The sequence below is a fragment of the Periophthalmus magnuspinnatus genome, chromosome 3, assembly GCF_009829125.3.
Source record: "Periophthalmus magnuspinnatus isolate fPerMag1 chromosome 3, fPerMag1.2.pri, whole genome shotgun sequence".
In the NCBI taxonomy this organism is placed as follows: domain Eukaryota; kingdom Metazoa; phylum Chordata; class Actinopteri; order Gobiiformes; family Gobiidae; genus Periophthalmus; species Periophthalmus magnuspinnatus.
In genome coordinates this window covers 1,499,687-1,514,595 of record NC_047128.1, presented here as the reverse complement: position 1 = coordinate 1,514,595, position 14,909 = coordinate 1,499,687, and the positions used below count along the sequence as shown (strand labels likewise).

At 43.6% G+C, this 14,909-nt stretch overlaps 1 protein-coding gene across 3 annotated transcripts in view; it reads left to right on the top strand.

The window, feature by feature from the left end:
- LOC117390061 (butyrophilin-like protein 2) overlaps positions 1-14,909 on the top strand; it is a 147,797-nt gene that overhangs the window by 42,836 nt on the left and 90,052 nt on the right. For 2 of the 3 annotated variants that reach the window (XM_055232574.1, XM_055232575.1), the window contains exons 2-3: positions 11,789-11,905; positions 12,424-12,774. In XM_055232574.1, the coding sequence (XP_055088549.1) occupies positions 11,827-11,905; positions 12,424-12,774 (430 nt within the window). In that variant the 5' untranslated portion in view covers positions 11,789-11,826. The remainder of the gene's footprint in view (positions 1-11,788; positions 11,906-12,423; positions 12,775-14,909) is intronic. The other variant, XM_055232576.1, reaches the window with a different exon arrangement.

Below are 14,909 nucleotides of genomic sequence, written 5' to 3'. Positions count from 1 at the left end.
CGGCTGAGCTGTGGGGCAATGAGCAAGCCCACACCAGCTCGCCGCCGCTCCCCGCGGGCAACGCCAGAGAAATGGAGAGTCCAACCCCTCTCAAGAAGTTGGGTTCCAGAGCCCGAGCTGTGCGTGGAGGTGAGGCCGACTATATCTAGCCGGTAACGCTCAACCTCCCGCACAAGCTCAGGCTCCTTCCCCCCCAGCGAGGTGACGTTCCACGTCCCCAGAGCTAGTCTCCATGTCCGGAGATCCGGTCGTCGAGGTCCCCGCCTTCGACTGCCGCCTCTTTGCACCCGCCCCCCTGGCCTGGTTTGGGAACCACAGGATTTCATCTCTGCTGTTTGCAGATGATGTTGTCCTGATGGCTTCTTCGAGCCAGGACCTGCAGCAGGCACTGGGGCGGTTTGCAGCCGAGTGTGAAGTGGCTGGGATGAGAATCAGCTCCTCCAAATCCGAGGCCATGGTTCTCGACCAGAAAAAGGTGGTTTGCTCTCTCCGGGTGGGTGGTGAGTCTCTGCCCCAAGTGGAGGAGTTCAAGTATCTCGGGGTCTTGTTCACGAGTGAGGGAAGGATGGAGCGGGAGATTGACAGGCGGATCGGTGCAGCGTCTGCAGTGATGCGGTCGCTGTATCGGTCCGTTGTGGTAAAGAAGGAGCTGAGCCGGAAGGCGAAGCTCTCGATTTACCGGTCAATCTACGTTCCTACCCTCACCTATGGTCATGAGCTCTGGGTAATGACCGAAAGGACAAGATCGCGGATACAAGCGGCTGAAATGGGCTTCCTCCGCAGAGTAGCCGGGCGCACCCTTAGGGATAGGGTGAGGAGCTCGGTCACACGGGAGGAGCTCGGAGTAGAGCCGCTGCTCCTACACGTTGAGAGGAACCAGTTGAGGTGGCTCGGGCATCTGCTCAGGATGCCTCCTGGACGCCTCCTTAGGGAGGTGTTCTGGGCATGTCCCACCGGGAGGAGGCCCCGGGGAAGACCCAGGACACGCTGGAGGGACTATGTCTCTCTGGCCTGGGAACGCCTTGGGGTCCCACCGGAGGAGCTGGAGGACGTGTCCGGGGTGAGGGAAGTCTGGGAGTCCCTGCTTAGACTGCTGCCCCCGCGACCCGGCCCCGGATAAGCGGAAGAAAATGGATGGATGGATGGAGTCTTTCCTGAATCTGTTTATACTGAAGTGTCTCTATGTCACAAGTGTAAGACACACAGACTAGTACACACAAATGTAACACATAGAAAACACACATATAACACACATGTAACATACATGTAACACACATGTAACACACACATATAAGTACACTGTAAGTACATTGTAAGTACACCGTAATTACACTGATAATATGCTCCCTCTGGAGCATCAGAGCAACAGCATTAAAACAAACATTTAAATCAAGAATTTCACTTAAGATCAGATCAGATGAAGTCAGACCTGTTCTCCGTCTCCTCCGAAGAACCAGGAGAACCAAGAGAACCACGACCACACCCAGGAGCACCCCGAAAGCAAACACCCGGATGGGCCACAGCCAGAGGGGCACAGAGGGCACAGAGGGCACAGAGGGCACAGAGGGCACAGAGGGCACAGAGGGCACAGAGGGCACAGAGGGCAGTGGGGCTGGGGTGGAGGTGTCTGGAGCTGCAGATACAGCAGAGGGCAGAGGAGAACAGGCTGTGGAGATGTTCGGCTCCAGTCGCTCTGAAACAAAACACAACATCAGATCTTCACCTGGAGTCTGCCATTTTGGTTTAGGATCTGGGCATTACAGGTGAGTGCATCTGAGAGTCAAATCAAATGTTCCTTTACAGACAAATGAACATGTTTGCTCCATGTTTGTGTCTTTTACCTCCTCTCCTCAGTCACATGTAAAAGAGGAGGTTAAGTGTCTCTAGTTGTTCACCAGAACCACACAAGTTCAGAAATCTCATCTGAAAGTGTGTTAGCCGCTAGCTCAGATGCTACTTTTATGCTAATATGACCTAAAATAAGACATCTAAAGATTTAAACACTCAACACTTAAAACGAGGCTTTGACCTAAATGTGGTCGACGTTGGTTCCAGCCGACGCCTCTGGATTATTCAGAATTGACTCTTTTTGTGGACTAATGCTAACGGCTAAAGGAAACATACAGGGACTGGCTCTGATGTTTCAAAATCTTCCTGGACTAGTCGAGTTGCTAAGTGAATGATAGCATTAGCATCGAACGCTGCGTCTTACATGTCTCTGATTTAAAGTGCTAATGACAGGTTTTCATGTTTTTCTAATTGTCTCTGTGCAGAACTGAACCAGAGGGACAGTCGACCATTTGCTCTGTAGTGAAATGTGCAATGCGTCAATGCTAATGCTAATGCTAATTTCAGAGCCTAATAAATATTTAAATAACAACATTGACTGAAATAATCCAAATTTAAAAATAATTGGGTCATTCTTACAACATATTTTATTCTGTTGTTGTAACATTTACTGTTCTAATAGGACAGAGGTGCCCAAACTGTTTTTATCGAGGGCCACAGACCAGTGATCAGTGCAGTGCGGTGCTTTATACACAACTTTAACAGAGCGGCTGTGTAAAAATAAGACTTGAAACACACTCATTTTAGGTCTGTGTCACACTGCACTGTGAGGTTTGAGGTTAAAGTCGTAGAAATAGTTTAATTTGCTGTTAAAAGTTTTGCTTATGATCCATTGGGCCGGTTCAGCAGGAGGCCTGAGGGCCAATAAAAACTGGTCTGTGGGCCACATTTTGACACGCCTGTAATAGGAGTTAGCATTAGCATTAGCGTTAGCATTAGCACTGAGACACAAACATGTCTCTGTCTAAACACAGAAGTGTCTCTGGTGAAATATTCATTTTATTTGTGTAGAGTTTAACGTGCTGTCAGTGACATCCACCTGCAGCTCCCTGTCCACTGTCTGACCCTAACCCCCTGACCTCTGACCTCTAACCCAGGGGCTTAGGGGTTAGTGATTTTAGCTCCACTCTGCTAAAACCTCATGGACGTTACATCACAGAGGAGATGGTGGAGCGTCTGTGCCTCTGGAGCTGATCCTGTTGTGCAGAGAAACTCTGACTTGGTTTGGTGGATAGAACCTGTGCTAAATATTTATCAGAGTTTTACATCAGTTAAGTCTCAGTTTGTGAAACGAAATAGTTGAAACATTTAAAAACCCAGGAAGTATCGTTGAGTTCTACAGCAGAATCCCTCCACCTCAGGGGCGTCAAACACATTTTCACCGAGGGCCACATCAGCAAAATGGCTGCTCTCAAAGGGCCAGATGTAAAATAAATGTAACTAATACTTTTGTACTTGTTAAATAATTGTTTCTGTATGTATAACTTATTCAAATTACAAATATTGCCTATGCATTTGATTAGATGTAAAAATATGGCCTTGTAACTGCGTATCTCTTGATAAAATGACATTTTAATACCATCATACCTTTAATTTACCCTGTCGAGGGCCACATAAAATGATGTGAAGGGCCACATTTGGCCTACGGGCCAAATTTAATATGTAAGAGTCTTGTGTACCAGCACAAATCAGATCACCTGTCATAGTTCCAGATGAGTCAGTTCTTTCTGGTCAGATTGTGTTGAAATAAAGCTCAGATTTAAGTCTAATTTGAGTGACAGAGCTTCAGACAGAGCAGTGCCTAGAGTTAGCATCACACCCTCCGTGAATGTTGATGAGATCAACTGTAAAGTATCAATATGTCGTCAACACAGAACAGATGAAGCACTGACAGAGTCTGATCATAACTATTGTGTCATTTAGACACGATTTGTCTTTGTTTACATTATGGTCGCTAAGTAACAGTTATGAAATCATCTACAGCCCATGAAAAAGCAGGAAGTGACATTATAAACTGTGAAGAAAAAATAAAAAAGTCAAACTGTTCAGTAAAATCATAAATGTAATGATGTTAACTGTGTTTTAGTGAAATGTGTATTCTAACCTGTCATATGCACTTTAAAGTTCTGCCAAATGTAAAACTTGTCATATACAAATAATAACGGCTTTTTGAGACTAAAATAAAAAAAAAATCACATCAGTTCATTTACTCTGACAGAGACACTGAACTTTGGGCCAGTTTTTGTTCCGTGTGGATAATTACAGATCTGAGCCATAAACCAGGTCCACATCTGTGTTTGTGTTTGATTCTAAGCAGCAGCAGATCCTGCACCACCCGTATGTGTCCTACAGGTGGCGTTGGTCCATACCTGTGACAGTGATGTGAACAGGATGAGAAGAAGCTCCGTCTGCAGTCTCACACCAGTACTGACCACTGTCCGCCATAACTGAGAGTCCACTGATCTCACACACTGACCCGTCGATCCAGCCCCAGACGTCTCCACAATGAGTTTGGTTTTCTATTATGGTTTTTCTGAGCACAGACCAGGATCCAGACTTGAGTCCAGACCTGAGTCCAGACCTGAGTCCAGACCTGAGTCCAGACCTGAGTCCAGACCCGGAGCCAGAGTCCTCACAGCTCAGAGACACAGTGTTTAACTCCTCAAAGACACACTGATCTGGCTGCACCTTCAGAGACACTGTGGAAGAGCAGACGACAGGTCAGACACACAACTCACGAAAACAGATTTAATGTGTTCAGCTCTACGCCCTGTATTCTTGTACATTTTTGTGTGTATATATACTGCCTCCCCAAAAAAACATCGCCACCTGGATTTAACTGAGCAAATATGTCAGAGCCTCCTGTTGGATAATTACTGCAGGGACAATTATGTTTCAGCTGCAAAAAGTTATTTAACCCCGACTGGGGCAATGAGCTGCTTCTCATTTCTTAAACGACCATCTCAAAAGACACATCCCATGGTATTGACCTTTTTTGGTAGCGACTTTTTTTTTTGGCCAGGCAGTGTAGAAACAAAAAAGAAAAGAACATGCATGTATGTTTTGTATGTAATATTATGTATTTTACATGAAGTTGTTTCTCACCTCATCCAGTCTCTGCTGCACAAACGTGTCATTAAACTCTGAAATCTGTGATTAACATGGTTACATTTTTCTGTCTAAGGCTCAAAGCTGAGCCTGAGTTCCCCTGAGCCTGAGCCTGACTGATGGTAAATTCACTTCTCCTGCCTCACACATCCAGAGTCTGTTTGCAGCTCTAGGTTCATCAGGACAAACCTTATTTTCCTACAGTTTGGCGTCACAGTGAGATGTTCACACAGCTCATCTGTTAAGTGCATGTCCTTTTTATTAAAGAGATAAAGTTTGTCAGATGCATGACAGACTGAAACCTCTGCTATGGGAGTGTGTCTGTTTAGTCCTGACAAAGTTACAATAGTGAATTGGCACAAAACAGATCTACACTTTACATTTCAATTCAACTTCAACACTTTACATTTCATATTCAAACCTTTTAGTTTAATATGAACTAAAGTGAATTTAAGTTTGGTCACAATTCCTAGTCAATGTAAATGTCAAAGGCAGGAGTGTTTGACCGTTTTATTTCACAGTTAGTGACTCTGACCACAGGCTGGTGTGAAAACCTGAGCACATTTGATGTATTTTTGGAGGTGATAAAAGTTTGTGGTGTAGCATACTGCTGGGCACTGTTCAGACTGTAGATGCAGCACTAGAGCAGAGCAGGAAAAGGTTTCATATACGAAAGCTTCTGTTAAAACACAAACCACAGGCCCAGAGACGCCATGTTGTGTTTTTTACACTGTGTCAAAGGTAATCTGCTGGTGTGTCGTACTCTAAACACAGATAATAATACATATATGGCCATATCTCTGGATGCTGCAGTGGATCTTTATTTCCATCGTGCTGTTCTTCGTGTGTGGCATTGTGTGTGTGACTTTTATGTGTTGCATTTGTATGTTTCAGGCAGAAGTCACAGTAAATGTACAGAGGCCTAACCTCAGTCACATGTGGAACTCATGGGGGTTGGAGGGAACAGGAGGAAGCAGCTGGAAGTTTTATAAGAAACATGAGCTTATTGTTGACCTTGTTTGTAAATGGATTATTTAACATTCATCAAAGATTGGCCAACCATGGCCTGGGAAGAGAAGTTATAAAGTTTAAGTCAAATATATTTGAGGAGACGATATTAAACATTATAGAGAGACTGATGACTGTCCTGTTTCTGCTTTGAGTGTGTGTGAATGTGATGCTGCGGAGTTTATGTAAGTCTGAGTTTATGTAAGTCTGAGTTTATCTGAGTCTGAGTTTATGTAAGTCTGAGTTTATGTAAGTCTGAGTTTACTTGAGTGACTTTACCTGATCGTGAGTCCACTGAGCAGAACAAAGACGACAACAACACTACAGAGAAACAGAACACAGGATAAATACAGGAACATGTGCACAATACATAAATAAAACAAATCATAATAAAACATAAATACACACAGACCTGATGGATCTTGTTCTGCTCAGACTTTTATATTTGTATATTTATAACTTAGAACTTTAAATTTTACACATATTTTTAAAAATTATAAATATTAGATTTTGCAAATATCATTTGAAAATGAACCTTCCTACGATCGACTCAAGTTGAATAATGGACAGTGATTCTCGTTCATCAGATTCTAGTCAAATGTAAAAGTGTTTTTTTAAATGTTCTTAAATAATCGTTCAGATCCGAGCGTTAGAGCACATGTGTCAAACTCAAGGCCCTGGGGCCAAATGTGGCCCGTGACAAGGTAAATTAAAAGGTCTGACTGTCTTAAAATGTTAGTTTATCAGGAGATACACAGTTACACAGACATTTTTTCATATCTCTGCAAATCCATATGTCACATTTGTAACTTGAATAAGTAATAAATATAGAAATGGTTCATTAACAAGATTAAAAAGTAGTTGCATTTATTTGACATTACATTTGGTTATATTTAGTTACATTTATACTGTCTTATAATTACATCTGGCCCCTTGAGAGCGACCATTTTGTTGATGTGGCCCTCGGTGAAAATGAGTTTGACGCCACAGCGTTAGAGCGTATGATCTTTGACTGTTCCATTTGACTCTGAGGTGAACAGGACCAGCTCGTGTCTGGGGATAAACTGTTTTAATCACATTGTTACATTTGTATATTTAAAATGTGATTCATTAAGAACTTTACATCTCACACGTTTAAAACGCATCAAAACAGAAGAGACGCTCAAAAAGAGCTTTGGGATTTTCAGTCTTAAATGAACTTCAGTGAAATACAAATCAACTAAACTTCACTGGTTTTTCACTGAATCAAGAAACAAAATGAACGTTTGGAGCATTTGTGAAATACTTTTGTACTTTAGTCGTATAAAGTCTCTAATGTCACAAGAATGTGACTGTACGAGTTCAGCTTTTATCCCACAGAGTTTTTAAAGAACATTTACTCACATGAAAAGTAAAGAGCCGCCATCATCCTCTGTGTCTGCTCCTCTGTGTCTGCTCCTCTGTGTCTGCTCCTCTGTGTCTGCTCCTCTGTGTCTGCTCCTCTGTGTCTGCTCCTCTGTGTCTGCTCCTCTGTGTCTCTGCTCCTCTGTCTCTGCTCCTCTGTGTCTGCTCCTCTGTGTCTGCTCCTCTGTGTCTGCTCCTCTGTGTCTGCTCCTCTGTGTCTGCTCCTCTGTGTCTGCTCCTCTGTGTCTGCTCCTCTGTGTCTGCTCCTCTGTCTCTGCTCCTCTGTCTCTGCTCCTCTGTGTCTGCTCCTCTGTCTCCTCAAACACCCTGAGTCTAATGTCTCTGTAGGTTTGTCTTCCAGACAAAAGTGTGACCTGCAGAGTGATGTGGGGGGCGGGGCTAACAGATTGTATTATCCGCAGGTACACACGCTGACAGGTGCGAGGACCACGCGACGCCGGTAGGTTAACAGTTTTCATTTACCTTCATTTCACCAGAACAACTCTCCAACTTCATCAAACTTACTCTTCACCCATAGGTCCTGACCATCGTGTCAATGCCACATGAGGAGTGAGATTTGATTTCGTGATTTAAAGGGGAATTGGTGACTGTTTTTGTCCGTTCGTTTTGCTAACGTTAGCCTAGCTAGCGCCATTGTTTTCTAATGAAGTTAGCATTGGGATTTAAACACGGTTTTCTCCAATGGTTTTTACACAAAATCTATGAGACTTGTATCGAGTCTTTGGCTAACTTATATCATGATATAGCCACTGTTGTAATGAATTTTAAGCATTTACTTTGTATATATAAATGTTATTGAGTGTGTACTCAAATCCGCATGCGTTACGGTACGTTCACACCGGTGCGTCAGGTGGGGGGCAGCGACACACGGGCAGCGACAAACGGGCAGCGACACACGGGCAGCGACAAACGGGCAGCGACAAACTGCAGCGACACACGGGCAGCGACAAACGGGCAGCGACAAACTGCAGCGACACACGGGCAGCGACACACGGGCAGCGACGAGCGGCAGTTTGTCACGTGGCGCTCTGTTCCAGAGCAGATCGAGCCTCCTACTCGTCTGATTGGCTGTTTATTTGGAGGGAATTTTGAGATTAATAGCGGTAGATGGGGGGAAAAAGACGCTAAAATGAAAGTTTTGCTTCATTTGACTAAAATATTACAATTGGTTGCCTCTACAAAACAAAAAAAAGCGATCCTGGGTCCACCCTATTCTGCAGCTGATTCTGTTTAATGTAAAAACCTTAAATAAATATATATTTTTAATGTTGAATCAGTCTTTAATACATTTGGTTATTAGCCTCCATAAATTTATCTGAATTAACGAATTTGCGTGTGTGAACTTACCTCTCATATTCACCCTGGCAACGAGTTCCCAGGCAGCTGCTTTTTTAATATATCTCGGTCGTCTCTTTGAGATATGTCAGAATTGTGAAATCCACCGTGAGTCTAATTTTCTCCTCCATGATGTTTGTGAAGTGGACAGTGCATTGGCTCAATCAAACTCTCTGATTGGCTGTTGTGCGACAGCGATAAAAGTAAAACATTTTTCATCTTTCATTAGTCGCATCGCAGCCCCGCGTGTGCACGTCGACATGCACGAGCGCGAGGTCTTCACGTGCACGACTTTCACTTGTCGTGGAGGTGAGAGACACGAGCGATTTACACAGTGTCACACAGAGAACATGGAAAATAAATGGAGAGCGAGCGACGTCGAGCCCATCAAGGTGCACCTTAATCCTTAACATTCCGTGTCATTTTGGTGAAATTGCCTTTGTTCTGACCTCTTCAAATTAAAATGATCACATTATTGAACCCTCGGTAGTAAATGCACAAGTTTGGGTCTTTGTAAAAGTAAAACGCTATAGTTTTACCCACAGGTGTCAGAATCACTGAGTTTGTCTGCTGAGCGTTTATACACTTTGGAACACACATAAAAAAGGATTTTTTCTCATCCTCAGATAAAAAAATTGTGAAAATGAAGGTGTATAAAGCTGCAGTAGGAGCTGGGGACAAAAATAAACTATCTCAACTGAAAATATTGTTGACCTCTTACATTTCAATATCTATAAAAATGAGAGTTTTATATTCATTTTATCATTAATAAGTCAAACCTCTCGTTTGTGGGTTGAAACATTCAAAAGTTATTGCAGTTTTTCCAGAGGCTCTACTGAAAACTCACACTGAGAGGAATCTGTATCTGCACAGCTGCTCTTTTACTGTACATTTATATATCAAAACACTATATAACATGTACATTTGGATATAAAGTCAAAACAAGTGCTATGGGTCAAAATAAATATATATTTACAAACCACACACTGCAAACAGTTAAACACACACACACACTGGAAACTGAAAACACACTGTACATGATTATCATTGTGTCGTTGTGTCCTTAGTTACCTAAGGACACAACGACACTTCACCCACAATGCCTTGTATGAAGGTGGTGTGTGTGAGATGATTGGTGGTGGTCGGAGGGACTGATGGTGCAGATTGACAGGTGCTAATGCTAATGATTACACATGATATATTTGACCCTGTGCGTAAAATTATGTGTGCAATAAGTGTGGATCTTTGCATCCAGTCTCCTCCTTTTACGCGCACAGCAAACTCCATCATCTACTGATGATACGGCCAGTATTGTTATAGATTGTTTAGAATTTGCAATTGCTACAGATTTCACTGAAATTCAGATGATTTTGTTTACACTGAATTTATTGACGGAGGCCATGGTCCTGTGTTCACACAGGTCAGGTTCTCATTAGATGTTGAGCTACAGACTTAACCCTCGAGCCTAAATCTGGAGACTTGTGCTACAAGTGAACTGCCCCTGCTCTGGTCGGGCCGGTACCTCGCACCTCCACTCCGCCCCTACTCTACTCCACCCTTATAATCTACCTCTCCAACATCTGGTCAAATTGACCCAGTCCACAATCTACTTCAAACTCTTTTTTATAAACTTAATGCTTGAACTTCTGAGCTGGTCACAGCCTATAGACTGAACTTTGAATTTACTGTAAACTAAAATAATAAACTAATATTAGAACAAACAAAATTAGCCAAAAGGGTCCTACAGTATCACTTTGGTTAGTACTGGCAGTGACTACCTTTTTAAGAACCATCAGAACTCAGGGGAGCGGGACATAGGGAGGATCTGAGGAGCGGGACAGGAGGAGCTTTGATTGACAGCTCGGGGTTGTGACAGTGGGAGACGCAGGTCTCAAGTTTGGTCAGAGGAGTTTTGTGTTCATTTAGAAACAGAAGGAGCGAGACCATGAGCTTCATTTCAAAATACAAGGCGTAAAACAGAAAGAACTAATGCCACGAACAGAGGGAGGAGTCAAAGTGGACACGTGTGGACAGAGGGAGGAGTCAAAGTGGACACGTGTGGACAGAGGGAGGAGTCAAAGTGGACACGTGTGGACAGAGGGAGGAGTCAAAGTGGACACGTGTGGACAGAGGGAGGAGTCAAAGTGGACACGTGTGGACAGAGGGAGGAGTCAAAGTGGACACGTGTGGACAGAGGGTCAAAGTGGACACGTGTGGACAGAGGGTCAAAGTGGACACGTGTGGACAGAGGGTCAAAGTGGACACGTGTGGACAGAGGGTCAAAGTGGACACGTGTGGACAGAGGGTCAAAGTGGACACGTGTGGACAGAGGGTCAAAGTGGACACGTGTGGACAGAGGGTCAAAGTGGACTTGTGGGGACAGAGGGTCAAAGTGGACTTGTGGGGACAGAGGGTCAAAGTGGACTCGTGTGGACAGAGGTTTGTCTCTGGACTCTGTCTCTGGTTTAAACTCTGAGCTGTTTCTTTATTTAAACCTGCTCTAAATGAACCACATGTGAGACATTTTTGTTCATGTTCATTTTGTGCAAATACAAAATGAAGCACACACTGTAGTAAAGCCTGTGGCACTGCAGTGTCTGTGGCCACACAGCAGAAACACAAGGACATGGTTTAATTTAAACTGGGGCTTGGTCCAGAGGAGCACAGGGACAATATTTGAATAAGATTCAAAAAATAAAGGAGCTGGAGGTGGGTTTTACTTTTTTGTTGATATTTTAACGTGTGTCCCAGTGTGTCCCAGTGTGTCCCAGTGTGTCCCAGTGTGTCCCAGAGTGTCCCCTTTGTCCCAGTGATGTGTTGAAATGTCCCAGATGTGTCCATGTTTGACCAGTGTGTCCCTGCTGCAGTAAACAGGGCCATTGTCAGATTTGTTCTGGTCATTTTCAGACTCATGTTTCTGTGTTTTGTCTAAAAACACTTTTATTAAATCTAAAAACATGTGTTTAAATGAGACGTATATGACACCTTGTGAATCAAATCAGAAAGAAAAACTTGATTTGTCACATTCTTATCTTCAATTTTCTCCATTCAAAGAAATCTTTCTCCCTCTTCTCTGAACACACAGGTCAAATTTACTCAGCAGTGACTCATCAGAGGACGACCATGAATCCAGGGAATAAACTCGGACTTTTCCTGCCCCTGATGCTCCTGATGTGGACCAGAGGACAGACCCCCACTACAGGTCAGACTTTATGTCACTAGACCAGGACTAGACCAGGACTAGACCAGGACTAGACCAGGACTAGACCAGGACTAGACCAGGACTAGACCAGGACTAGACCAGGACTAGACCAGGACTAGACCAGGACTAGACCAGGACTAGACCAGGACTGATTGAAACATCTGAACCATAACTGTCATGACCTTTAAGCTTTGAGGAGGACCACTCTCATAGCTCTCTGGTGTAAGAGGCTCCCTGCTCCTCTGGCTCTCTGCTCCTCTGGCTCCCTGCTCCTCTGGCTCCCTGCTCCTCTGGCTCTCTGCTCCTGTGGCTCTCTGCTCCTCTGGCTCTCTGCTCCTCTGGCTCTCTGCTCCTCTGGCTCTCTGCTCCTCTGGCTCTCTCCTCCTCTGGCTCTCTGCTCCTCTGGCTCTCTTGGCTCCCTGATGATAAAGAGCCACATGAGACGACAGAGACTGTCCAGGAAACAGATCTGGATCAGAAGTGTGTTGTGACCTAATAGTCTGTGTTTAATGTTGCAGAGACTAAGGAAGTTTGCTCTGGGAGAGACGTGGTCCTGTCCTGCTCCGCTCCTCCAGACACTGACCTCAACGATGTGATTCTGGAATGGACCCGATCTGACCTGGAAAAAAAGGACGTCTTCATGTTCCGAGACAGAAAGCCATACCTGTACTATCAGCACCATCAGTTCAAAGGTCGCATAGAGGTCAAAGACCCCTCCTTCAAGAGTGGAGACCTGTCAATCATCCTGAAAAACACCACTCTGCAGGACAGTGGGCTGTACAGGTGTCACCTCATCAACCTGTCAAACATCACAGAACAGTCTGTGTTAGAACCAATAAAAGTCATTAACCTCAAAGTGCTCGGGCCAGGTGAGTCACATCTGTCAGTCGAGTCAGAACAGAAAGTGTAAGAGTAAAACTAGACCTCAGGATTATTCTGCCACAGTCGTTAGAGCTAAAATATATAAGTCATTCAGTTTTGATAAACCAGGCCACAGACTGTAACATGTTATAACGACACACTGATCCACACTGTCAGATTTCTGCACCGATACACAACATTTGACTGGATCAGATATGGGCTCTGTCCATGTCCAGAGGGGGCAGTAGTGAGACTGTTTACAGGCCGTAGTGACGCCTGAAACTTTCATGGTGTTTGAACCTGTGTGTAACGCTTGTAGGCTAGGAGTTTGACAGCGACCTCGGTAAGTAAAGTACAATTACAACTGGTAGTATCAGAAGGTTGGTTCTTTTTGGAGCCTGGAGTGTAAATAAAACACAAACACCAATATTAGATTTTTAAAGCAAAAATGTATTGAAATGTATAAAATAATAGTAATACAGTGAGTGTGTAGTGTGGGTAGGTGCAATAGTTCAATGTGTGGTTTTATGCCTTTATGTCAAAGTTCAAGAGTTCAGTGTTCCAGTTTTGGTCCAGAGTTCAAAACATAAAATGATAGATTCCAGGAGGGTAAATCAGCAGTAGGATGAGTTAGTTGGTTTGTCCTACCGCATATCTGGGTAGCTCGCCATCAAGATGTTATTTCTTGTTATAGTCCCCGGAAAAAAAAACCTGACCTATAAAAAGGTCAAAATAATAAATTAACATTTACATAATAAACAAAACCGTCTACATCAACACAGTAGAGATAATACATTTCATCAATATATACCCTTTAAGGCTTTTAAACACAATCAAAACAAATAAGTGTTCTTTTTCCATATATTCAAAAATTTATCAAATCAGAATTCAATAATTAAGCAGATTCTTGGATTACATTAAAGTTGCGCAACCAATCAAAATAATTGTAGCTACAGTCAAAACAAAACGGAAATGTATAGCTGAGTTAGCGTTCACAGAAACATTATAAAAAGTGGACAAAATTTAGTTAGAAATGCAATATAAAACAATGCTCCTGGTAAATTTATTATTATTTACAATTCGGCTTTACCAAAACTTAAGTTAGTTCTATAATTAATTCAAAATGAGCAATGTTTTAAGAAACTCCAAGCGCTAGTAAACGTCGCTAGTATACACGAGGCTCTAGGGAGTTTGGAATGCGAGCGGTAGCGAGACTAACAAAACAAAACGATGAGTGTTATTTAAACAACATAAATACGGCCTCTAATCTCAAAGTTAAAACGCCGATGTGCACAATAACTCACCGTTGAGGAGTGGAAAGTTTGGAAATCGCGTTTTGTCCAAGACGTCGACCTGAGCCACAGTGAGGAGCGGAGGAGACAGGGAAGTGACCTCTGTGACCTCACAACTTAAAGGCAGAGGGGACCGCAGCACCGGAAGTGGCATCCACAATAAGAGTGAAAAACTCAAAATAACATTTATTTCCTCAAAACTAAAATGACTTAAACTGCACAAAGCTGCTCTGTAGGATCAGTGTAACTGGATCAGTTTAAGTCACTTTAGTTTTGAGGAAATAAATGTTATTTTGAGTGAGTTTTTCACTAAACAGGACCATGAGCTCAGACTGACCACAGGCTCCTGAAAATGAGCTCTTTAAACCTTAGAATTCTGGGTCATTTTGGTGAAATTGCCTTTTTTCTGACCTCTCCAAATTAAAATGATCACATTATTGAACCCTCAGTAGTAAATGCACAAGTTTGAGATCAAGCTCATGGCAAACACATCTATTTAAACCGGGACTGAACCGGGACTGAACCGGGACTGAACCGGGACTGAACCGGGACTGAACCGGGACTAAACCCGGGACTAAACCCGGGACAAAACCCGGGACAAAACCCGGGACAAAACCGGGACTAACCCACATATCTGAACTTTAACTGGCCTGACCTTTAACCTTTTAGGAGGACCACTCCTCTGGCTCTCTGCTCCTCTGGCTCTCTGCTCCTCTGGCTCTCTTAGCTCTCTGCTCCTCTGGCTCTCTGCTCCTCTGGCTCTCTGCTCCTCTGGCTCTCTGCTCCTGTGGCTCTCTGCTCCTGTGGCTCTCTGCTCCTCTGGCTCTCTTGGCTCCCTGATGATAAAGAGC